This window comes from Gadus morhua, chromosome 3, assembly GCF_902167405.1.
Source record: "Gadus morhua chromosome 3, gadMor3.0, whole genome shotgun sequence".
NCBI lineage: Eukaryota > Metazoa > Chordata > Actinopteri > Gadiformes > Gadidae > Gadus > Gadus morhua.
This window is the reverse complement of record NC_044050.1, coordinates 17209196-17235267: the sequence shown is the minus strand read 5'-3', so window position 1 is coordinate 17235267 and position 26072 is coordinate 17209196. Positions and strand designations below refer to the sequence as shown.

At 46.9% G+C, this 26072-nt stretch overlaps 1 protein-coding gene and 1 long non-coding RNA gene across 3 annotated transcripts in view; one reads left to right on the top strand and one right to left on the bottom strand.

The window, feature by feature from the left end:
• frem3 (Fras1 related extracellular matrix 3) overlaps window positions 1-26072 on the top strand; it is a 37130-nt gene that overhangs the window by 7887 nt on the left and 3171 nt on the right. Inside the window, exons 3-21 of the mRNA XM_030352547.1 lie at window positions 10016-10162; window positions 10408-10638; window positions 10892-11017; window positions 11520-11771; window positions 15065-15214; window positions 15612-15821; window positions 16477-16674; window positions 17203-17367; window positions 17612-17794; window positions 18101-18231; window positions 19006-19164; window positions 19557-19860; window positions 20197-20328; window positions 20806-21137; window positions 21531-21723; window positions 22312-22416; window positions 22616-22743; window positions 22976-23110; window positions 23463-23589. Of these exons, the coding sequence (XP_030208407.1) occupies window positions 10016-10162; window positions 10408-10638; window positions 10892-11017; window positions 11520-11771; window positions 15065-15214; window positions 15612-15821; window positions 16477-16674; window positions 17203-17367; window positions 17612-17794; window positions 18101-18231; window positions 19006-19164; window positions 19557-19860; window positions 20197-20328; window positions 20806-21137; window positions 21531-21723; window positions 22312-22416; window positions 22616-22743; window positions 22976-23110; window positions 23463-23589 (3408 nt within the window). The remainder of the gene's footprint in view (window positions 1-10015; window positions 10163-10407; window positions 10639-10891; window positions 11018-11519; window positions 11772-15064; window positions 15215-15611; window positions 15822-16476; window positions 16675-17202; window positions 17368-17611; window positions 17795-18100; window positions 18232-19005; window positions 19165-19556; window positions 19861-20196; window positions 20329-20805; window positions 21138-21530; window positions 21724-22311; window positions 22417-22615; window positions 22744-22975; window positions 23111-23462; window positions 23590-26072) is intronic.
• LOC115540928 (uncharacterized) lies at window positions 23357-25693 on the bottom strand. Of its 2 annotated transcripts, none has more exons than XR_003976239.1 (3): window positions 25473-25693; window positions 24028-24179; window positions 23357-23642 (listed from the first exon to the last, which is right to left on the bottom strand). It is a non-coding gene; the product is annotated as an uncharacterized LOC115540928 (long non-coding RNA). The 2 variants fall into 2 exon arrangements; XR_003976238.1 differs by having other exon boundaries at window positions 23357-23635.

Here is a 26072-nt window from a genome sequence, read left to right as displayed (position 1 = left end):
TGTAATAAACTGATCCTCCAAGAAATGGGGCCAAGCAAGTGGGCAAACACACACTAAAACACAAGATGGTCTTTCCACCGGATCTCCGTTTTCAACCATGGACCCTATTTAGCATGTTTGTCAGGAAATATCTTGCATTGCTGTTGGGGTACACCTGTAAGCTTTACTTTGATTTACATCAGATAACAAGATAGGACCGTAGCCAAAACGGATGTCATTGATCAAATAGATAGATCGAAGATTCTTCCTAGACAAGAGTTCTTCACCTGTGTTTGTTGGTGTGTGTGTGCGTGTGTGTGTGTGTGTGTGTGTGTGTGTATGTAAGTGCCTGTGTGTGTGTGTGTGTGTGTGTGTGTGTGTGTGTGTGTGTGTGTGTGTGTGTGTGTGTGTGTGTGTGTGTGTGTGTGTGTGTGTGTGTGTGCGTGTGTGCGTGTGCATGTGCATGTGTGTTTGCCTATCAATGTGTGTGTGTATGTGTGTGTGCGTATGTGTGTGTCTATGTAAGCGCTTGTGTGTTTGCGTGTGTGCATGTGTGTTTGCATATCCATGTGTGTGTGTGTGTGTGTGTGTGTGTGTGTGTGTGTGTGTGTATGTGTGTGTGTGTGTGTGTGTGTGTGTGTGTGTGTGTGTGTGTGTGTGTGTGTGTGTGTGTGTGTGTGTGTGCACGTCCACGTTAGTGTGTCTATGTGTGTGTCCCAGTGAGGAGGTCAGGGGACCGGACAAGGTACAGTCAGCATTCCCGTCACGTTGAGAAGGAAGATAGGTAGCCCCCGTCCTGCACAGGAGCCAGAGGGAGGACGGCTCCGAGCGTCTCTTTAACTTCTCACCCCGTCATCGTGACACCATGGCTGGAATGTTCCCCGGCCAGCACCTTAAATCAATCACTGCACAGCACCAAATACATACTGACACCCAAATACTGATAAATGTAGTGCCGATGGATAGAGAGGTAGGTAGGTAGGTAGGTAGGTAGGTAGGTAGGTAGGTAGGTAGGTAGGTAGGAAGGTAGGTAGGTAGGTAGGTAGGTAGGTAGGTAGGTAGGTAGGTAGGTAGGTAGGTAGGTAGGTAGGTAGGTAGGTAGGTAGGTAGGTAGGTAGGTAGGTAGATCGGTAGATCGGAGGTAGATGTAAAATCTTGATGTATTTCGTTTTGCATAATAATCCCAACTGTCCAGGCATAAAAGCTAACTTCCTGAGGTTTCTTTAGTTAGCATCAAGTACTAATATCAATGGAAATATTCATTCACATTCAGGCCAGGGGTCCAGAGTCCTCTTACAAGCATGCTCTTTGAGGAGAAACAGAGAGAGACGATAAAAGCGTGTTTTTACAAGTAGCCATGTAACCCATGAATCCTTGATCTGTCAGACAGGGGGTGAACCCCGCCACAGGCTATGGCTGGAGAGGTATCGGGTTGGCCAAGCATTCTCCCAAGGGATATCTTCTATACCTTTTCTCCCTTGCTTGTTTGAGAATGGGGGGGGGGGGGGGGGGGAGATCGAGGAACAAGGTGATAGCGACTAAGAAGCGGTCATTAAAACCCTTTGCATACATCGCCACATCACTGCCAATCTCAAGAGGCAAAAACAAGGTCTTGGATTTCAGCACAATTGTAATGAATCCGCACTGATTGACCGATTGAGAGCAGAGACAGCAGGAAGGGAGCCGGTAAAGGTTGATAAGACGAAAAAGCCCATCTCTGTCTATATACGTTTCCGACAGTAGCAACAATATGCATACTCTTCCCAGTGATGGGGTGGGGGGTGGACCCCAGTGAGCTGGGTGTTATGTGATCATTCAGACTGGGGTTGGGGGGGTAGGCAGTATGTAGGTCCCTTGGAGGCTCCAGACTCCAGGGCCACAAACACACTAGACCCTGGAGACTACGGAGGGAAGTGGAATCCCTATGGCAGACAGGTGTGTGTGTGTGTGTGTGTGTGTGTGTGTGTGTGTGTGTGTGTGTGTGTGTGTGTGTGTGTGGGTGTGTGTGTGTGTGTGTGTGTGTGTGTGTGTGTGTGTGTGTGTGTGTGTGTGTGTGTGTGTGCGCGTGTGTGTGTGTGTGCGCGTGCAAGTGTGCGTCTGTACGTGTGTGTCTGTTCAAGGGGATTACCTTTCAGCACCCAGTGTCACCCACTCTCCCTGACCCCCCACTCTCAGCGCCATAGAAACCCAACCCAACGCCAGATAGACCGATAACCTATAGACTTTCACTGCAGGGATGCTTGTATTCCATAGTATGGGGACGGGGCAGCATTGAAACGGAAGGACCCAACAGACTATTTAAGTACAAGCTAGGGGCAGACGGTCTATGTAGGTCTGTGTATGTATGTTTGTGCATGTAAGTATGTATTTGTATTTGTATTATTTGTATGTGTATGTGAATACAGGTGCATCAACACATTCACACACACAGATACACGGCTGCTTCTGATGTAGTGCACATGGCAACATTTATTATCCATATACACACTGCTTTATAAATTGACATACATTACGGAATCACGACCCTCTGACACTATGTGGGCGGGCGGGAAGCCTCTAGTTGGTCACAGCCATGATACTTCCTAACAGTGTCTTCTGATCCCGGCGCCCGTCAACCCGTGTCAACAGTCCCAGGGAGATTTACTGGCTTCTGGTGCCAACGCTGAGCCCCCCCAACCCCCCTTGGGGCTTGGTGCTTGATCCCAGTGGTCCTAATGCCTCCTCTACCAACACTGTGTTCCTTCAGTCGCCTGGCCCTCATGTTAATCCCTTTATAGCATCATTTAGATGTGACCCCTCTCCCTCTCCCTCTCCCTCTCTCTCTTTCTCTCTCTCTCTCCCTCTCCCTCTCCCTCTCTCTCTCTCTCTCTCTCTCTAATAAATTATATATTATTTAATTCTTTACTTTTTTCTGTTTCAACTTTTTTATTTCTCTCTCTCTCCCCTCTCTCTCTTCCCTTTCTCTCTTCTCTCCCTCTCTCCCCTCTCTCTCTGCTCGCTCTCTCTTCTCTCTCTCTCTCTCTCTCTCTCTCTCTCTCTCTCTCTCTCTCTCTCTCTCTCTCTCTCTCTCTCTCTCTCTCTCTTCCTGCTCTCTCTCTATTCCCTCTCTCTCTCTCCTGCCCTCTATCTACTCGGTCTCTCTATCCCATTGTCCCATGCCTCTGCTTTGGTCATGATGAATGTTAGCTGCAGGCTAGGCCCGCTTAGGCGAGTGTATGATATATGGCAACGGTGGCTATTCTTACCTTATCTCTGACAGAGCATAGCTATGCTAATTATTGTCCTTCCCCTTAAAGATTGAGTTAGCATGATATGGGGAGATTGCTTCCTACGATCTGCCTTGGGCTAGATAAAACATTTCCTTGCCATACTAGCCTTCTTCCTTACTCAACTTAATTATTATTTATTGGCCGCAACGATACATTCCCCTGTTTGTCAGTGGCCCTTTTGATTCTATGTTCACACACACGTCGTCTGTTGACACCACTCATGTCTGTAGAGCGTGCATGTCGGTCCTAGGCCGTGTATCCCCCGTGATTTGTCGCACAGTGGGGGTGGATCGCATGGCCAAGCTCTCGAGGGTATCTGGTCTCCTGTGTCGTATAAATGACAGCACATGCTACTGGCGTCCATGAGCCATGATTACAGTTATTAATACCCCCTCCCTTCCTCACACCCTCTCTCGGACCCTCAGCCGGTCTGGAAATGAAATCTGTGGAATCCAGCGAGGAGGCCAAGTTAAGCGTCCGGCACTCAAGAAACAATTACGTGAAATTGTTCCTATTCCCATTACTATTCTTACCTTTCGATCATTACTCTTGTGATGGGATTATATTGAGCCGGCGTTGTCGTAACCTGGCGGTGTCAACCGACGGCGCATCCCCCATCTCTGTGCTCCGACACCGGGCATGCCAGAATTTAACATATCCGGCGCAGCATTTATTTATATTTTGCGGTATGATTAATGGGGAAATGTAATCTTAAGTGCGGCCCTCATTCTTGTCACTCAGTGGGGATGTATTCTTAGCCCTTAGCTTGCCGCCGCTTGCATCATGCGTGGCCAGACGTCAGAGCCGTCAGAGCCCCTCACCGCTGATGATTCGCCCCGCGGCTGACCCATTGGCCCAGGGCGTCTATGTATGGCGGTGCGGACCCCGCTGTGTGGATACTGTCTCAGTTGGCCGATGAGAGAACGTGCTGCAAAAGGTCCTTGGCATGGAGGGAGGGAGGGGAGAGGGGGGTTGTACTGTTTATGTGTCTCCTGGTTCCACTGCTGACAGAGGACTTAAGGTCGGCTGAGGGTTCTGGGGGGGGGCTGGGGGGGGGGGGGGGGAATCATTTTATCCTCCTGCAGACATACTTTATGGAGTTACTGAATTCTAGCTGTTCTTGATTTTGTAATTTCTAAGACGTTGAATGTAAAATGATGTAATTTGTGAAGAACAGGATAATTGTGGTCTTGTAATATTGACATTGTATGCAGTGAATTCACATTGCCTTTCTGGAAAGTCCATTTACTATCCTCAACTATATAACATTATTACACACGTACATCTTTTAGTCCTCATCCTCATCGTCATCCGCTTATCCGGGGTCGGGTCGCGGGGGGAGCAGCTCAAGCAGGGGGCCCCAGACTTCCCTTTCCCGGGCCACATTGACCAGCTCTGACGGGGGGATCCCGAGGCGTTCCCAGGCCAGTGTTGAGATATAATCTCTCCACCTAGACCTACATCTTTTAGTATTATTCATAAATTGATCTTCATATCAGTTCTAGTCAACCCTCTAGTCCCTAGACGACATCTAAGATAGAATCATCTTTCAAATGAGTGCATGCATTATGGAAGTCTGCCATTTACACTTAAAGGGTTTTCAGGATGTCCGTCATGCGCTAGTAGTGATGATTAGTGTCAATCACTCAGCGGCAAAGGGACTGAACCAGAGACATAAAATAAATAAATTACGCTCGTAAAGCTTTTCATCCACAGAGAAACGATTGTGTAGGAGGAAATAGGAGCCGCGTAGGAGAAGCTACAGCGTGGACATGTTTGATGTTCAGTTCAAGTGTTTGTCATAAAAATTCCAATAAAGGAGGCCGTAAATTAGCCCAGAGGTCAAGCAGGCCTTTATTTAGTCAGCCTTCCCGCTATTTCCTGTGCCTCCTTTGACTTTTCAAACGATTTCAAACAAAAAAAGCCCAAAGGAAAAATGTTAAATGTGAACAATGACTACAACGAATTAAACGAATTTCAGACACGTGCCTACAAAAAACAGGGAAAAGCCACTTATATTTATTGAAATTAGCTCATTTTATATTTAAAGAGGCAATGCCCTCTTCCCAGCCTGATTTCTAACTGCACATTCAAAAGAAGCTTGGCACTGTGCTGAACTGAAGTGAAGGCCATAAAGGGAGGCAGACAGACAGACAGACAGACAGACAGACAGACAGAGAGCCATGGCCAGAGCCCACCCAGGCTGCGGCCTGCTGTCTCCTCTGCCTCTCCAGGGCCTCCACACACACAGAGCCGGCATGCGGGAGGCCAGCGGACCTGTAGGGAGGGTGGGGGTGGGGGTGGGGGTGGGGGGTGGGGGGGGGTAGACTGGTGGCTGGTGGGAGGAGTACAGCTGTCACTTTAGCTGCCGCTGTCGTAATTTTGTGGCGAGAAGAAAAGGTTTTGTTGCACGTGCAAGTGCAAACACAGACGCCCACACAAAGACGAGATGAGAAAGAGACGGAGAAAGGATTGATCGATTATTGAGTGGTTAGCAATTAAATACAGAGTCAAGAGTTAAGATTAACCACATTTTAAAAAGAGGCATGGGAGACAAAATATGTAGGCAAGGCAAGGCAATACAAGGCAACTTTATTTATATAGCACTTTTCATACACGAGGCAGACTCAAAGTGCTTATAGCTGTAATGCTTATAGCTGTAGTTCCATAGAGTGTTTATTTGTACATTTCTGAAGACAAAAGAGTTCTTGGGAGCCGTGTAAGGGAGCAGCACCTGGTTCTAAACTGGAAGTCGTAAACACACTGAAAAGACCACTCTTGGAGTGTGACAGATGTCACAGAGACGGCTTCACTGTGGCTATCTGCGACTGGTCTTCGTCCCAGTAAATTCCTCCAGTGACATGGGGGTCACCATCAGCAGACCTGCACTGGGGCAACCTTTATTGTTCCCTAAGAGGGAGTTATTTAGTTATTGTCCTCATGAGGAACAATGGATATTGTGGAAGATAGAAAGAGGGTTTTCATTAGAATTTGGTTGAATTTTAATCGGAATTCGATGAAAGCCGCTGTTTAAGAGTGGTTACACAAACTATTAAATGGCTTCGTGATGTCGAATTGTCTTTTAGTATATTCTTTGACGTCCCAACGAGGGGACACCTGCGGTGAGGTGTGTGTGGATGGGTCAAGCTCTGTCTGGCTCCTTCGGCCAATATAGTATAACGCCACGGTGTGTCTGCGTGGTTTGGTGTGTTTGTTTGTGTTGTATTCAAAAGAGGGTTAAGCTGCTCAGACACTTATAGTTGAATGCCGCTGTGTTTGACGCATTCCATACACATCGCTGATTTCAATGCTGTTACGACGGTACTAAAAACCTGAAGAAACCAATACCTCAGAGCAGAGTCTGAGGCCAGTATCACTGGATATGAGATATTAACAAGATGCAAAAAAACACCCAATACCGTTTCTTCTTTGTGTCTTAAAAATTGTAAGCTGCCGGATCACTGAGCACTGAAACAGAGGGCTCTTGTATGTACACACTGCAGCCCTTATTCAATAATCCTAGATGACCCCTCTCTATGTCTTTCACTTGTATTACCTCTGCAAGACACAGCACACTTTCTCCGCAACAAAAAACTACAGTTTGATATTTGTAGTCTTTTGACTGCAGGTCAAAGTAGCTTTCAAGTTCACGGCAAGTGCGGCTGATATAGGCTAAACATAGGCTTTTAAATCACACTAATTACACTATACGCAACACTTTTTTATGTGTTTTATATATGTCTACACTGTCATAATAATAATTTTACCATCTCATACTTTTTATAAAAAAAATGCCCTTTAAATTTATAGATTTCTTTTACTGATTATCCATTAAAACTCGGAATGTTTGAAGGCTGATCCATGAATAAACATTCGTTTAACATTTATGTATGAATATCAAGTTGAGGCATTCAGAAAGGGACAGCCGTGACTTGTAACTTGAGCATGGTCTAGGTTACCAGTGGGCACCATGTCTCCTAGCCAAAATCAAGGTTAGGTCAATGTCTGCATGGCCCATGGGTCGGTGGGTGTATTTGTGGGCATGTTGAATATGTATGGGTCAGATTTATAATATAATAATTAATTCATTACTCCTAAATAAATGCCACCAAAATCGAAAGTACAAAGTATATTTTACTAGCTAGTAATTTACCATGCACGTTGATCCAAAGCACCATAAAGGGAATTCCAATACATGAGACTAAAGGGCAGGTAGGATGCCTGCAGTGGTGTAGTCTATTTTATTGTAGTGGGTATACTGTGATGATTCCCTCCCAGCCTCGTACAAACCCGTCCCACCGGTATGTGTACGTGTGTGGCGCTTATGGGGTGTCGCACCACACTCACAAACGCAGGGGTCTACAACCCGCTGATTTAAGAGTATAACGATTATCAGCAACCATGGAAAGCTGAATAGGTTTATCAGTTTTAATAACAGTATGAACAAATAGAACACAAAAATTACAAGTTGTCCTTTGTATATCTATAGTAGCAATAGCACATGCTAAACAAGGACAAAATCTACTAAAAATTATTGTATGAACTGTTTACAACCATGGCTAACGAGTGCATGAGAAGGAGATGACAGGAGACTAATGTTTCACTCTTTCAATTGCTCTAATTTTAGCTCTTACTGTTGATATCTAACATACCATACAGTAATTGAATTGTGTAAAAGTGTTAAATTACGGCACCTTAAAAATGAACATGAATTAGCTATACTCTCATTTGCATAGTGTTTAACATTATGAATTTCAATTGTGTATACCAACTGCATATTGGCTGACATTTACCTAACTTTATTTCCCTCCATTCTAACCAAGGATGCCTGTTTTTAAATTCCCTAGTCTGACACCCAGTCCGAAAGGCTGGCCAGGGGTTCTCATCTAAAAGTAACAAGGAGACATTCAGAAAGAGACCACCAACTAACATGCAGAGATGCAGTGGCACTTTCGTAACAGAGACAGGGCAGAGTGCGAGCGCGCAGGGGGAATTTTATGAATGGTGAATGTAGGAGATAACTTCCCCTGCTAAAAGTATTTTGTTGCAGTTATACCCAACCGGTATTTGTGAAAAATAAACACAGAAGTGAAAGATCTGTCACAAGACGATTAGCACGTATCCGTGCACATTTTTAAGTGGGTATACGCAAATCCTGGTGTGTTCCTAGTGGGTATACGGCGTATACCTGCGTATCACGTAGACTACACCACTGGATGCGTGCAGGTTAGGCTGCGGACGTTAGGGATAGAACCCAGTACCCTTTCGGTTGGGAGCTAAACTCCCCATGCTACTATACTATTCCTCTGTTGTGTCTTGGCCCGGTCCAAGCTACTATGTTGACATGCATGCTAGAGGAAGCGGCCCTATCCCATTGTAAACGGACACGCTAAGTTCTCCACACTGATTTCATTCTTCCCAGTCACATAGCGGGAAGAGATCCTTAGATCTTATCCTGGGTCGGAGGGAGCTCCATGCTGGCTCTCCTGTGGTTTGAGGAGCAGATGCTCCTGCTCGCCATTGTTCTCCAAAGAGCGCGCTGTCCACCTACCCGCTGTCCTCCAACAGCCATGATGGATGCTCTTCACTCTAGGCTAAACATTTTTCCCGCCACTAAATTTTGACTTGACAAATTGCGGAACCCGATACCTTGTCTTCCTCGACTGTTGAGGATCAATCAGTTTTCTTGTCTTCATCGACACTGAGCCACTGTGGAAATGCTAATGAATCATTAGTTGCCTCTGTGACCAAAACGAACCAAATCTGACCCTTCTCTCACCTCCCTTATCCGAAGGTAACCGCTAAGCACAAAAGGTTCTTTCGTGCCCAAAGCTTCAGGTCTCCATGCCTCTCTGAACATCAGATGACAGGCCGGTGCTGGGAATAAGACAACTAACAATCGGCGAACACTTCTGAGAAAGAAGTGCCCCTGAACCATCAGCCATTAAGGGAATGAACAGAAGGGGCTTGACGTAGATTCTTTTGATGGATTACATGAGGTAGTCACGGGATGGTGTGGATTTAGGACAGGAATGGACCTGGAGCCAGGGTTATGTGGCAGGTGACTCACGGGTTAGAAGTGTGACCTACAGCCTACAGACACTTCTAAAGATAAGAGAGACAGCTCCATCCACTTTTCCCTCAGAAAGCTTCATGCATTGCTTTGGGTTTGGGTGTTACGGAGACTGGTTGTCGGTGCTCTCCACAGAGACACATTTATTATATGAACTTCTCTGGACAAAGAATATTCTATTAAAAGAGGAAAGTTGACACATGGGTCGTCTTTGAGAGTTTTTGATGTGTGCCTGAACAGTGTTACCCTGCGGCGTCCTGCTGGGAATGGGATTAGCTGGGATTAGAAAGAAAGAGTCAAATAAGAAGGATCATAGGTCATGTAGGGGCACGGGGGAGGATGGCGAAGGATCAATCCAATTAAACAATCCTGTAGCATTCTACCTATCTCTCTATGAACCTGTGCCAGTATGTGATTTATTCTGTGGGTCCATTCAGTCTCATTTGCCTAAGTCCGTTCTGTTCGAACTCAGTCCCTATGTTTTATAGAAAGAGATTAGGCTCTAAACTGATAGAGTGGAATATAATAAAAGAAGATATGCTCGTTGTGGATGATGATGCTAATAATAGCGTAAAGCTATCATCACGTTATCTCTTACAAATGCAATATGCTCACTCTAATGTTTGGGTCATCCTTTGCGTAATAAGTCCTCCGATATGAACTGATGAATACTTCAATGTTATTCCTCTTCAAGGTGGAAACAAACTGAAGCCCCAGCCATTCCGGCTGAACTGGGCGTGGATCTCTCTGGAGACGCAGTACTACCTGGTGAATGAGGACGTCAAGTTCCTGGAGGTGACGCTCAGAAGGAGGGGCTTCTTAGGGGAGACGTCCTTTGTCAGTAAGTTCACACAAGAGTCAAGAATTAGGTTATCACAAGGTCTTTGACTGTTTGCCGATGGCCACATGCTAAAGACAAAATCGGATTCATTCATTTATTCTTAAGTGTATTATAAATGTATGTATTATAATGAAGTACATAAATGGGATGTAAAAAGACAGAACGTGTTCCCATAGCTCAGCTGATTGTAATAGCTGTAAATGTAGAAGTATCAAGTACACAACCTCTCCATGATTCAACTCCAGGCATTGCTACCAAGGACGGCACAGCCAAGAAAGACAAGGACTTCCGTGGTAAGGCCCAGAAGCAGGTGCAGTTCAACCCGGGGCAGACCACGGCCACCTGGAAGGTGAAGATCTTCACGGACCGGGAGTACGAGGTCTCGGAGACCTTCGAGATCCAGTTGTCCGACCCGGTGATGGCCGTGCTGGAGTTCCCTGATGTCGCCACCGTGGAGATCATAGACCCCGGAGATGGTGAGAGTTCATGTTTGACCCTTGACCTATGCACTATGTTCCATGATAGTTTAGCGGTTAGGGTGTTTGACTCCCAGCTGAAAGGTTCTGGGTTTGAGGCCCAAAGAGTCTACCCGTCGTAGGGGTCCTTGAGCAAGGGGCCATAATCTCTGACTGCCTGTTTATGAATGACATGCATATGAAGAAATTCACTGTACATTGCTTTTGATGAAGTACGGTAGTAATGAGTGTGACATTGGTGTTTTTCCCTCAGAGTCTACAGTATTCATCCCTCAGGCTGAGTACAGGATTGAGGAGGACATTGGAGAGCTGCTGATCCCCGTGCACCGCTCTGGAGACGCCAGCCAGGAGCTCATGGTGGTCTGCCACACCCAGCAGGGTAACACATCATCTGCTACTGCCTGTTGGGCGAGCTAAGGCCATGCCAAACGATGTACACTTCTCCCCAGAGTGGACACTGTTGGTTAACAGAAAAGTAGAAAGATATGCCTTTTCCAAATCAACGTCTAAAAGGTTGTTTCGGGGGCTACAATAGTAGTACTATGATGGTGGTATGAAGGGTATTTTAGTCCCAGCAGAAAGATTTTAGGTGTCAACCCCAATGTATGCAATCTAAATTGAAGGCCTCTTGAGCAAGACACCCTATTAACCCTACTTGTTCATTCAGGAATAATAGGTCCAAAAAACTAAGAACTGTAAGGCTTTGGATAAAAGCATCAACTAAACACTAAATTCAAATCATACATCTCCAAATCGTGACGATGACAGAAGTTGTTCCGAGCAAACAGCTAATCCATTCATTTTACACAGCGACAAACTCTTACGACAACCCCCCCCCCCCCCCCCCTCCTTCTAACCCCCCCCCCCCCCCCCCCCCCTAGCCTCTGCCACGGGCACCGTCCCGAGCACGGTGCTGTCCTACTCGGACTACATCACTCGGCCCGAGGACCACACCAGCCTGCTGCGCTTCGACAAGGACGAGCGGGAGAAGTTCTGCCGCGTGATCGTCATCGACGACTCCCTGTACGAGGGCGAGGAGAGCTTCAACGTCACCCTCAGCATGCCCATGGGGGGCCAGCTGGGCGCCGCCTTCCCTAGCGCCAAGGTCACCATCCTGGCCGACAGCGACGACGGTGAGTGGCGGTTCGACGGGGGGGGGGGGGGGGGGGGGGGGAGTGAATGAGGAGGGGGCGGAGCTAATGGACACAGTCTGCGCGCTGCAGTGACGTGATATTCTCATGTTTCATTATAGGTGTTGCAGTAGGATTTATGCAAACCACGATGAAGGATAAAACATGAATTGGTAGATGTGGATTCCCTTTTCATGAGCTTGAAGTGATTTTGACTCCTGAAAAGTGGTTCTGAAAGGTCACAATATTATTATTGTATTCTTCATCTTTCAGTTAGGTTCCTTGACCACTTTGATATTAAAGCACAATGAGTATAGTATATATCTGAGTGGACAGAACATTTCTGTTACGCATATCTCTCGTCTTCAGTGTAGATTATGAGCCCCCTCTTACAGGCTCTAAGATGGACATGATGAATAATATGATGATGCGCCGGAATGTATGAACCTCTCAGGCAATGTGAGCCCATTCTGTGCATGATCCTAGCTTAGTGCCTGCAGTAAGTCTTGCATGCAGGCAGAGAGGTATACATGCACTGTGTTTATGATGCAGTTAAAGCTTATCCAAGCAGATGCCAGTGATCCTGTTACCCATCCCTCCGTTGCATCCCAGCCCCTGCTGAACTTGGGAAGACTTTGCACATCATTAATTCTAACTATGTGCACTCAAGACACAAAATAGTGCTGTTCTTTGCTGATAGTGACCGAAAGTCCCAAAGGACTCTCCTGGCTTGACTTAAACATCCATCATATAATTCAATGAATCAAAATGACTAAATAAATCCGGTCAAAGGGCATTCAGCATGAGCGTGTTTGCAACAAATGCTAACAATAGTTTGCACTTTCATCTTTTGTCATAGATGTGCATCAGTCAGTTGTTTGTCAACAAGATTAAAGTAAATTGCTATGCAACAGTATTTTACAAAATGTCTTATCACAAAGACCTTAGTGCTTGTATTGCTATTATGTACAATTGTGGCAGGCATTTGATAGGAAGAATCGGCACAACAATGTCTTTACAAAGACGAATTATATTGACAAGAGTTATAATAAAGCCAGGAGAGACGGCAATGATTGTTTGATTACCTCCCCCTTGCTAACTGACACCTCCGACCCGATGAACACCACTTGATCACCCAGCAACACCACCGTCCATTGGGCCACTCTCATGGGGGGGTCTGCCCGTTACGGCCAGCAACGAGATAGCGGTGAACAGGTGTCGAGGGGGGAATTAGCCCAATTGCTAGCGCTATGCTATCCTTCCTCCCCTATACGACAGATACAAGACATCGGAGAGAGGTGTGTTTTCTTGAGCCCCTTGGCCCCCCTGGTTCTCCCCATTCAAAGGCATCCAGCGAAGCACAGGAGAAACAGAGCACATCCCTTTGTTTGAGGGTCCAAAAGGCAGGTGGTGGGGGTGGTGATGGTGGTGGTGGAGAAGAGGGAGAAAAGACCTTATTGTGCAGGCCTTTTTTTTTTGTCCAATGATAGGCATGTTTTGGCACTGGCCCTCTGATGGTATTCACTGCAGCGTGGAGCTTTATGGTTGTAGCGGAGGGTCTTTTATTTTGAAATGGCCCTTTTGAAGAGAGACCCCATGTGAAATGTGTCACTATTTTCGATTGCTTTTTTAATGTTTGGATCCCACTGTGAAAATAATCTGTTAGAAATCCAATGAATAGCTGCTTGCAAGCCTTAAGCTTCACACTATTCTAGTCAAGCTTTTGGAACGAATCACTCCAGTCCCCCCACTCTCTCATCCCTCGTCCTCCATCCACCACCACCACCACCACCACCACCACCAACACCACAGTGTTTACCTCCTGGACCGGGTAGTTCTAGAGACAGACGAGCGGGCTGGAGTATACGCCCCGCCCAGGGAATGTGGAACTGGAGTAACAATCAAACTTGACTGTGGATAAATAATGGGGGGTGCATTCCCAGACACATGACGAGACAAGAGGAGCCTGCCCTGGGTAAACGTCCTCCATTATGGCATGGCTTCCTGGTGGGTCCCTGTTGTAACTCCCCCTCCATAAAGCTGGAGGAAGTGCCGTGTGTGCGCGATGTCTGTGTTTGTGTTTATCTGTGGTCATTTGTCTGTCCGTGTGTGTGTTTGTGCAAAAGTTTGTTTATGTGTATCCATGCGTGTGTACAACCACCATCCCGGCGAAGTGAACCTGTGGATGGGTGCCAGGCCAGGGGTCTTCAGGGTTGCATGCTTTCATTTCTTCCCTTACCCCTCCTCCCACTCCTACCCCTCCTCCCCTCCTACCCCCCCCCTCCCCTCCCCCCCAAGTCAGCTTGACGGCTGGCTGGCTGGGTCCCAAACAGGTTGACAATGCGTACAATCCACTCCAATCCTGATCCACTCCTGATTTCACATGGCGTATGTTTCACATGGGTTGCTTTTCTCATGGAGAAGCCCTTTAGTGAGTTGTTGATGAAAAGGGTAATTATGTGAAAACTTTTACCGCCACAGAACTGGGGGTGAGAGTAGTGCGTATATGGGCTGGTGAGGAGAGATGCAGTGAGTGTGTGTTCCAGGGGTCTGAAGCCTTGCCCTCTGTAAGAAGAAGAAGTTGCTCCTTGTCTCCGGCAGCAAACCCCCGCCCCCCGCTCCCCCCCTCCTCTCTCCCCAGTCTCTCTGTCTTATCAGATGCTCCATCATCAAACCACATCCCTCTCCTCTTGCCAAACTGCTGTGCATGCAAGTGCAGACATATGCACACACACACACACACACACACACTTTGTTATTTAAGTCCACGTTGAGCCCTTGGGTATCTGATGGAGTGGTCTGTGTGTGTGTGTGTGTGTGTGTGTGTGTGTGTGTGTGTGTGTGTGTGTGTGTGTGTGTGTGTGTTCTGTGTGTGTGTGTGTGTGTGTGTGTGTGTGTGTGTGTGTGTGTGTGTGTGTGTGTGTGTTCTGTGTATGTGTGTGTGTGTGTGTGTGTGTGTGTGTGTGTGTGTGTGTGTGTGTGTGTGTGCGCGCAAAGGGGGAGGATCACAACGATGCAGTGTCACTAACTCAATCCGACCCTAGCTAGGCATGCTACTATCTGTCAATAGGACGTAATTCAGAGTAATACAGGGTGTAGCAATACACATTAACTGACTTAACGGTGTAAACACCAAATAACCTGTCAAGCTCTGCGGTTAAAATATATAGCCGTTAATCCAGACAAGCTGACCATAACAGCTTCTGTTCATTCAAACCAAATGGTAAAAAATCCACCTTTCCTGAAATTAAGCACGAACCAAACTGACCTCTGTTCCTCTGAACCTTGACCCCCAGAGCCCTCTCTTTATTTTGGGGAGCCGGAGTACTCTGTGGACGAAAGTGCGGGCTACGTGGAGGTCAGGGTGTGGAGGACCGGCACCGACCTGTCCAAGACCGCCACCGTCACCGTGCGCTCCCGGAAGAGCGAGCCTGTCTCCGCCGAAGGTAAGACAGGAAGCCACCATCTCCAATGGCGTCACACCAACTACAACTGCTTTGGTCTCATTCGCCAGTCACACATTAATGCATATCCTGTTTGTACATAATTCCATTACTTTTGTTTTCCATCGTGTTCATGCTTTTATTGGGATTGAGCATTGGGATGTTCGTGCTTTAAACTTGAAGCATAAGTACTAGTGTTGACATTAGTGTGTTTCAGTTCAAATCAATCTTTGTTTTCTTTATATTTTATGGGCTTTATATTTCATGGACTGCCTTCCCTTACAGGACATTTAAGTCACAGGTCAGAATCCAACCCGGGTCACTTCAGAGCTTATTGCCTGTGTGGGTGGCGATCGGTGGAAATGCTCCCCTGTGTAACGCCACATTTCTCTCTGGACAGCGGGTCTGGACTACGTGGGCATCAGCCGTAACCTGGACTTTGCTCCGGGCGTGACCATGCAGACGTTCAGGGTGACCATCCTGGACGACCTGGGCCAGCCGGAGCTGGAGGGCCCCGAGGTGTTCGACCTGGTTCTCCGCATGCCCATGAACGCTGTGCTGGGGGAGCCCAGCAAGACCACCATCACCGTCAACGACACCCTCACCGACCGTGAGCCTCCAGCACACACACGCCGATACATGCTGACACACACGTGGACACACACACACACCGGGATATATACTAACACACACGGGTACACACAAACACACATATATATATGTACTGAAACACATGTGTACACAAACAAACAAACACACACATATATACAGTGTCATCACACAAACAAACACACACGTATATTAACAAAAACACACACACACACACAGAATGCATATTCTCAAAAACATCCACACACACAGAGAATCACACACACACACACACACACACACACACACACACACACACACACACACACACACACACACACACACACACACACACACACACACACACACACACACACACACACCTTTCTCAATTCTTCGGTCTGCAAACACACATTTGAATGCAGCTACACAAACACAGAAAAAAATTATGAAAGTCAAGAGTAATGAGGTCTCATTACTCTTATTTCTCCAATTCATTTGAAACAGTTTTGTAGCTTCACACCATAGGCTCCATGTTCAACCCCCCCTCCTTGTGTGTGTGTGTGTGTGTGTGTGTGTGTGTGTGTGTGTGTGTGTGTGTGTGTGTGTGTGTGTGTGTGTGTGTGTGTGTGTGTGTGTGTGTGTGTGTGTGTGTGTGTGTGTGTGTGTGTGCGCAGTGCCCAAGGTGCAGTTCAAGGAGGGGAGCTACAAGGTGGACGAGGCGGACGGGGAGGTGCGGGCGCTGGTGTACCGCAGCGGAGACGTGAGCCTGCAGTCCACCGTGCGCTGCTACACCCGCCAGGGCTCCGCCCAGGTCATGATGGACTACGACGAGAAGCCCAACACTGCAGCCTCCATCATCACCTTTTTACCAGGTACAGCCGGCTGTCCGTCTGTCTGTCTCCCTGTCTGTATGGCAGCTACTCAACACCACACAGGCTAGAGTGGCTGAATGTAAAAACCTGTTTTTTGGGTCTAAGGTGTTCTCTCCGTACTAGAATTCTCAGAAGCATTTTCAAAACGCAGTGCAACTGCTTGAGACTTGGTGGACAGAAGGATCTCCTCTTCTGATGTATCCATATTAGTGTGGACACTATCTATCTATGTCTATATCTTATCGTATACGTGTCTTATCTATATATCCACGTATACATCATGCCATATCTATCTATATATTCATCCATCTATGTGTCATGTCTCTATCTCTGGAGCTCCTCAAGTCTTCCTCTACTCAAATGCATGATGTGTGTGTACGTGTGTGTCTGTCCCTGCGACTGTGTGTGTGTGTGTGTCTGTGTTTGTGTGTGTGTGTGTGTGTGTGTGTGTGTCTGTGTGTGTCTGTGTGTGTGTGTGTGTGTCTGTGTGTGTGTGTGTTCCCCCACCTCTTCCTCCTCTTTCGTCAGGTGAGAGTGAGAAGCCATGCGTTGTGAAGCTGGTGGACGACTCGGTCCACGAGGAGGACGAGGAGTTCCGCCTGGTGCTGGGATCGCCCGCGAGCAAGTCCCCCTACGGAGCCTCCCTTGGGGAGCAGAAGGAGGCCCTCGTCACCGTCACCGATGAGAAAGACAGTAAGTTCTGAGACTGATGGGTGATTGTAGTTCTGGAAATGTCCGAGTTCATTGAAATGGCTGAAGTGTTGCTACTACCATCTTAAGTATGGTAGTAGTGAGTAGTCATTATATTAACTACTTTTGCCCTGGTCAAGTTTCATCGAATCTCACCCTGAATGTCAGTCGAGACCCCCAATCCTCACCCTTCAAAAACAACAACAACAACAACAATACATTCTCCCTTTCTTTCTCTCCTCCGCAGAACCCATCATCCGCTTCTCCGAGATCAAGTACAGCGTGCGCGAGCCCCAGGTCAAAGGTCAACTGGCCCGGGTGAAGATCCCCATCCTGCGCTTGGGGGACACCTCCAAGGTGTCAGTGGTGAGGGTGCACACCAAGGACGGGTCGGCCACGTCTGGAGAGGACTACAACCCTCTGTCCCAGGGTGAGAGAGAGAGAGAGAGAGAGAGAGAGAGAGAGAGAGAGAGAGAGAGAGAGAGAGAGAGAGAGAGAGAGAGAGAGAGAGAGGGTTGGACTGGAGAATGGGGGCTGTAGTTTATGGGATGCCGAAGGAGGAATCACAATGCGTGGTCCATAAGGTGTGGGGATTTGTAGCAACGTGTGAAGACAGCATACTGAGTGGTCTGTGTGACTATGTCAGCTACCTCCAGGGCTGGGGAGGGCGGAACGTGTTTATGTGAGAAGGTCAACATGGCTGTGTGTGTGTGTGTGTGTGTGTTTCCGTTTTAAGATGTGGTGTTCAAGGAGGGCGATAAGGAGCACTTTGTGGAGATTGAGATTTTATACGACGGCCAGCGGGAGATGAGAGAGGCCTTCATTGTGCACATGAAGCCCGACGACAACATGGTGGCGGAGATGCAGGTGTGATGAATACACACGCAAACGCACACACACACGCACACACACACACACACACACTCACACACAGTCGCACACACACACACACACACACACACAAACACACAGTCAAAGTCAAACACACAGTCACACACACACGGACACTCAAATAAACACCATAAAAATATCCCCTGCATGCACAAGTATGCCCCCCATAGCTGCACGCGTGCGCATGCGTCCGTGGTCGCCGGCCACAGTTAAAATAGCCGCCGGGCTGCAGCTGCCTGGACTGTCAGCGTGGTCAAATCAGGGCCTTATAAAAAGCTTTTCCCCCTGGAATGAGATGCTGCCCCGGAATGCAGCCTCCATAGATGGACCTATAAACAGAACTACACAGCATTCTACCCCGCACAGACACAGAAACACACACACATACTATACGCTCAACCCGGTCACACATACCCACACTCGCCAACTTTCGTTATGAAGATGTGAGATATGAGTGTCGGTAGGTGATGGTGTAGAATTAAAACAAATGATTGGTATCTGATTGATTATGGATCTGCATTATTTTCATAGGTGATATTTTGGGTTGGTAATGGTAAGGATCTGTCTACTAGTATTAAGCAAAGAGGGAATCGTCCTTAATAATTATTGGAATAAGAAAAAAATCGATCCTTCCATGTTTGTGTCCTCCCCGATACCAAATTCCAACACACATCCTGGATCGCAGTGTTTGTGCCGTTGAAAAAATGATTTGAAAGACACCTCCTCCATCTTCTCTCCCCTGGTGGCCAGATGAACAAGGCCATCGTGTACATCGAGGAGATGGACAGCGTGGCAGACGTCACCTTCCCGGCCGTGCCCCAGGTGGTCTCGCTGCTCATGTACGACGACACCGCCCGCACCAAGGACAAGCCCCGCCCCCCCACCGGCTACCCCGTCGTGTGTGTCACGGTGAGCAGCGACCGCAAAAATTATATGAGATTCAACGACGAAAAGGACAGTTTGTGGCCTTCCTTTTGTTGTGACCTTCCGTCTTAGGTCATTGTCAAGCGGTGGTCGTTGTGTTTGTTGTCAAGTGTATGAGTGTGCCGTTGTCTTTTAAGAAACCTTGCTTGCAAACTTGTGTATTTAGTTTACTCCAACTACTCCAAGTAGTTACTCCGATCGCCAGTGCATGCTTTGATTCATTTGACTTTGAAAAAGAAAATCTAAATGCAGTGTTAATGTATTATTTAGTTTGTCAGGGTTATTTTTTGTGATCTCCATATAGCTTCCTTATATCCTTTAAAAAAAAAATACCTCTGCTCAAACCCATACATGTGTCTCTTCCACTCCATCACCAGGCCTGCAACCCCAAGTACCACGACTTTGACAAGACGGGCTCCATCTGCACGGCGGAGCACATCAACGACACGCTGACCCAGTACCGCTGGATGGTCAGCGCCCCCACCGGCTCGGACGGAGTCACCAGCCCCATGCGCGAGGTGGACACCAACACCTTCTTCACCAACACCAAGTCCATCACGCTGGACTCCATCTACTTCAAGGCGGGCTCCAGGCTGCAGTGCGCCGCCCGGGCCTTCAACGTGAACGGAGACGCCGGGCTGGAGCTCACCAGCCCCATCGCCGTGGTCAGCAAGGAGGAGGGTGAGTGGAGAGAGGGGGACGTAGGGTTGCTGTACATGGATTTCGGGAGATATTTTATTGTAGTAGTTTGCTTATTCAACTTTTTGAAAATGTAGTCGTTCGTCTGCTTCGACGACACCCAATCTGGCCCTTCGGAGTTGTATTGAAGGATTATTGAGTGATTCGATTTTTATTCGTATCGTTATTCTTATAATTGGTTCCATCCCCCCACAGAATAAAACAGACCCTCGCCAAATGTGCCCTCTCTGCGGGCAACACACCAAACATACACATTGCACAGAGATCCGTTGTTTGGTTCGGCGTGCGGTTTACATGGCCGATGTTCTCTCTCTGCAGGCATGTGCCAGCCTCGGGTCCCCGGCACCGTGGGGGCCGAACCCTTCTCCGCCAAGATCCGGTACACGGGCCCCGACGACCCCGACTTCCCCAACCTCATCAAACTGACGGTCAACATGCCCCACATGGACGGTGAGCCAGGGGCACCCTACGTTCTTACACACAGAATAAAGAACTAAAAAACAAACACATTCACGTTTGGTCCTGTAGAAGATGCTTAAGCCCAAAAGCGAGTAGTAATGCCGAATCAAAGCATACAATCAAAATTGGAGCTACAAGCAATTTAAGTACTGCACAACCTGGTGTCTCAAGAAAACAAATGGCCTATGTGCAGAGTAGCTGGGGGAATCAGGCCCCCCGTTCGCTTTTCTTCCTTACCAGTGCACAACACCTAGCATTTCAACAAAGTGCCTCCAAAACTCCACAGAGCTAACACATCCCTGTGACCATGACATCGTGGTCACATCGTGACATCGTCTCGTTGGCTCCCCAAAAGTCAACCGAGAACTACTTGACCTCCATTCACCTGTGGCCGTTATTCTCCCTCCCTCCCTTCCTTCCTCCCTCCCTCCCTCCCTCCCTCCCTCCCTCCGTCCGTATCCCCCCCAGGCATGCTTCCGGTGATCTCCACCCGACCCCTGTCCAACTTCGAGCTGACCCTGAGCCCGGACGGCACGCGCGTGGGCAACCACCGCTGCTCCAACCTGCTGGACTTCAACGAGATCCAGACGGGCCACGGCTTCATCACCGACGCCACCAAGAACCCCGAGATCATCGGCGAGACCTCGCCCTACCAGTACAGCGCCGGCATGCGCTCCACCAACTCGCTGCGCTTCTACCGCAACCTCAACCTGGAGGCGTGCCTCTGGGAGTTCACCAGCTACTACGACATGTCCGAGCTGCTCAACGACTGTGGGGGCTCCATCGGCACCGACGGACAGGTAGGGGAAACCGCTCGGATCCGCTCGCCGCACCATACTGAATAAACAGTCTATTGCATCAAAGGGTACCCGGAGCTGTTGATGTGAAGGTGACCTTCCAGGGGGGTGGGGGTCCTTCTTTTGTGCAGTGAAAGAAGCAGTTGTATTTCAGGTTTTTCATCTTCAACCATGCTCTAATGATCAAATTAAACAGACAAGGATTTCAGGCATGCACATATATTTCTGAAAAAGCGTTAATAAAGTTTTACATGTTTGTGAATCACTTTTAAGTCACGACTCTCAGTTCTAAAACGACTGCTCTGAAATACCACATATCATCATGGCTGTTGGTGTGCTTCAGTATGCCCCACGTAGTCCCTCCTCATCGATCCAACAACCATGTCCCTCCCGCAGGTGCTGAACCTGGTGCAGTCCTACGTGACTCTGCGTGTGCCTCTGCACGTCTCCTACGTCTTCCACTCGCCCGTGGCCGTGGGTGGCTGGCAGCACTTCGACCTGCAGTCGGAACTCAAGCTCACGTTCGTGTATGACACCGCCATCTTGTGGCAGGACGGTATCGGAAGCCCTCCGGAGGCGGAGCTCCAGGGTATGTGTCATGTGTCATGTGTCATGTGTGTTCACTGTTAGCTAATCGCTGTTTAATCGTTGGTATTTTCTGAGGAACTCGTCCATTAAACAACGTCATGCTCATCTAATCTGCCCAAATGCTTACCATGCATAGGTCAGTTAAATTAGTATTTAAATAAAAATACAATTAGCCTATATTTCGTTTATTTGACTGTCAATTACTTCAATATTATAAGACTATTGTGCTTCTGGTGTGAGCTACTCTAACGCTTTAATTCCCCTTTGGGATGAAGTATCTTTCAATTATATGTCTAAATTAATAATCCAACTTCCGTCTCGAGTTACGTGAGTAACAGCCCATAGAGAGTCGTATAGGAGCAATACTACAGCACACGAGACAGAAATAGATAAAAAATATATATATATATGAATCAATATTGCTATCTAAATTCATTTATTACAACCGCTACACTACACAATCCTGCTCCTGACTAACGCTGCCCCCTGCTGGCGACTATTGGTCTACAACATGTACATGTACTTCGCCGCGACCTCGAAGGGAAACACTGGATAGGAACTGTGCTGAACTGTGCTGTTGCTTTCGCAGGAGCCATGTACCCCACCAGTATGAGGATCAACGAGGAGGGCCGCCTGGTGGTCAACTTCAAGACCGAGGCTCGCTACAGGGGACAGTTTGTCATGTCTCATCCAGGTACGCAGACCCTGGGATACTTTGATTAGTTACCTGGGATTGGTGACCTGTGATCAGTTTACATTGTGACGGACACATCCCTTATGATATATGAATTTCCTTAGATATCAAGGAGCCGTCTTTAATACAACTATCAAAAAATGATACTCTGAAAATAACGATCATTAATTGTGGCGTGCGTGTGTGTATGTTCTTCCAGGCACCAGTCAGTCCTCAATGGTGATTTGTGCCGACCACCCTGGGCTGACCTTCACCCTGGCGCTGGTCAGAACTGAGCCCACCTACAATCAGCCCATGCAGCAGTGGAGCTTCATCTCTGACTTCGCTGTGAGTTCCCACCCAGCCCCAACGCATTCAGTATAAGAATAACTGAAATGTATACACACAATTCAAGGCTCAGTTAAGATATTTTTGAACCTTATATTATTTTACAATTTATTATATTACTCAGAGTAGGAAAGTTAACTTCAATGACCCGTTTTAGGTCTGCAAATCAAGTTCATAGGAAAAAACGTACTGAAAAATGCCGTCTTGTGTATTCTGTGTTTTCATTCTCTAGGTTCGGGACTACTCAGGAACCTACACAGTGAAGATGATCCCCTGCAGCGCGTCGCCCAACGGGGAGTTCAGCATCCCCCCGGTCTGTCACCCCCGGGAGCCCATCACCTTCGACATGGACATCCGCTTCCAACAGGTCAGTCTCTTCCATCAATATACAATAAAATAACTTCAATAGCTCCAAATACCTCCAGTCACAGCACACTGTTGATTGTGAGGTCGCCCATACAGAAACACAGGAAATTGTTGCCAAGTATTATCTAAAGCAATTCACAGGGAGTGCAAATAGTTCAAGGATTGGACCATCAGGGTTCAGGCCATAGACTATGCATTCATTTGATGCATATGCGCCAGTCGTTTGTTGAAAAAAGACAGTCATAAGTTTTAGCATGAATTATTTTATTCCTGAGTGTCCAACTATCGTAGATGATGTGCAGCCCTGCAGACTTCCAACATGGCATCCTATGCCAACTCCTTGTTTTCTCCAGGTGAGTGACCCCGTGGCAGCAGAGTTCAGCCTCAACACACAGATGTTCCTGCTGTCCAAGAAGGAGATCTGGCTCTCCGACGGCTCCATGGGCTTTGGAGAGGGCACCGACGCTGCCTTCTCAGACGGTAAGAGCGTTGACCCCAGGTGAACTGAAATAAAGACTTTCCACTGCTGTGGACTTCTGATTATTAAAATCACATTAAATGTTCCATACGCCCATATAAGGTTGAAGCCACAGAAATGAAGCAACCCGTTACTTCACCCATTAGGTAACCTTGCAAATTACTGGACCACAGCTCATTTTAAATAGATCTACACAACCTGGGCACCAGTCCATATTGGGTATGTCACACCAATGTCTAACGCACGGGAAAGCTGAAAGGCTTAAAAAGTTGCATTAACTTGTACGCCCAATATTATTCTGTACTTGCTTGTTAAAGAACTTTGTAAAAAAAAGTATAAATATTGTCTTGCCACACTATACTCAATGGCCAAGGGCAAGCTAGAGATGCCAAAACTCTTTAAGATTATGAAATAACATTTTGCAGTCAGATTCCACTTACATTTCCATTTCTCATTATGAAACCTTTTCCTGGCGCTCCAGCAGAAATCCAACATGGTAACCCAAAATATATTCATTTATGAAACAGGTGGTAGGTTCAGTACACTAGTTCGTCCTCATATTCTCCTTTGGAGGGACCTGTTAATCCGCCAACTGGAAGAGAGCATTTTATTACCAGTGACAACATTTAAAAGGGCATTCACATACCTAAAAATAGAGTACAGCACCAACTAGGGTTAAACTCAGGTCATGCACTTAATGCTTTGAGGATTTTATAGACTTCCTGGCAAGCCAAAGAACAAGCATTCAATCATGTTAAGAGCAATTCTAAAAATTCCAAACACAGCATGATAAATACAATACATCAACTCAAAGACTAATGTTATAGTATACGAGTCAAATTGAGAAGTTCCATGAAAACTTTGGCATCACTCCAATTGTTACATTTGGCCTCTTTAAGAGATCAACCAAACTATTCATCACAGCCACTGGTTAATTGTCCATGGCCAACCCCTTCTGTTACACGTCAGGCAAATGACCCGTCTGTTGCAGTTTGGGACAGGAGGCATCATCCTAGAAAAAGCAGGGCTGGCCCACAAACGTATCATGGAACTAGACCCAAGTGGGGTATATTGGTACCAGAGCATCATTGTACTATACATCCATGTACTGGTGGATCAGAGCATCATATATATATATATATATATATATATATATATATATATATATATATATATATATATATATATATATATATATATATATATATATATATACCAGCAGAGCATCATGGTATGGTACAGCAAAACAGGGCTATACCAGCAGAGCATCATGGTATGGTACAGCAAGACAGGGCCATACCAGCAGAGCATCATGGTATGGTACAGCAAGACAGGGCTATACCAGAAGAGCATCATAGTATAGTACAGCAAACAGGGCTATACCAGAAGAGCATCATAGTATGCTGTGGGATGCTGACAAGCTTGTCAAAAGGAACCAAATACTGTTTGGTAGTTTACGTTTCCACAGGTTAGTTATTGCTTTGTCATTGCCGTTTCTTGCCAAATAAATGGTCTATTATGCAATAGTTTCTAAAAAAATTTCTCCACGATTACCAGAGCAGTCATTTCCCGTTACACACACACCGACACCAACACCCACACACACACTCTGTGGGGGCCACAGGGGGCCCCCACAGAGTCAAGTCAGGCAGCTTGTCAACACACAACCACAAACTGCACTCAACACACTAAGTTACTGGAAAACCCAATCAAACCCCACTTACAGATTACCCATCACACAAGTCAACACAAAACCATATACACAACACCGCACTGAAGACACAAGCAGCAGTAACTCAACAACATGGTTCACCTGAGGCCAACAGCACAAACAGATCCAACTTTCTCAATCACTTCATGACAGAATTCAAATTGGGTTGCTTACTGCACCGTCTGCTGGCTGTCGGTCACATTTGTCTGGATGGTTCCAAAAAAGAATCCAAAGAAGCACCGGCAAGTCCTTTCATTGATTGGGTTTGGTCCGTCGGAGGGAAAAATATAACCAGGCCCCATGTGTGCACCATAATATAGGGGGTACGGTGACACAGGTGAGCCTAATTAAGAGCTAATGAAAACCGTCACACTGACTGGCTGTGAGAAGCTCGAGAAGAGAGTCAAGACTCTGAAAATGGAACCACGTATTGTTCTCCTTTTGTTTTTGATTTCGGTTGAAATCTACTTAAGGTTACATAGAGCTGAAATTCACGCTCAAGGATACTATTTGCACTCATTTTTATTTCAATATTTAATATTTAAAAAGAACGTATACAGAACTTATACAAAACAAAAAAAAAACATACAAAACACATACAGTACATATACGTACATCATATAGTGACCCATGTCTGGCTACTTATTATAACGGAAGCAGTATCACATGGGTCTGACTCATGTTGAGTGAGAAAACTTTTTCTCACTCAAAACATTGAGTGAGAAAACCCACTCAACCTTATCCAATCTCTCTCCCCCTTTCTCTAACTCTCCT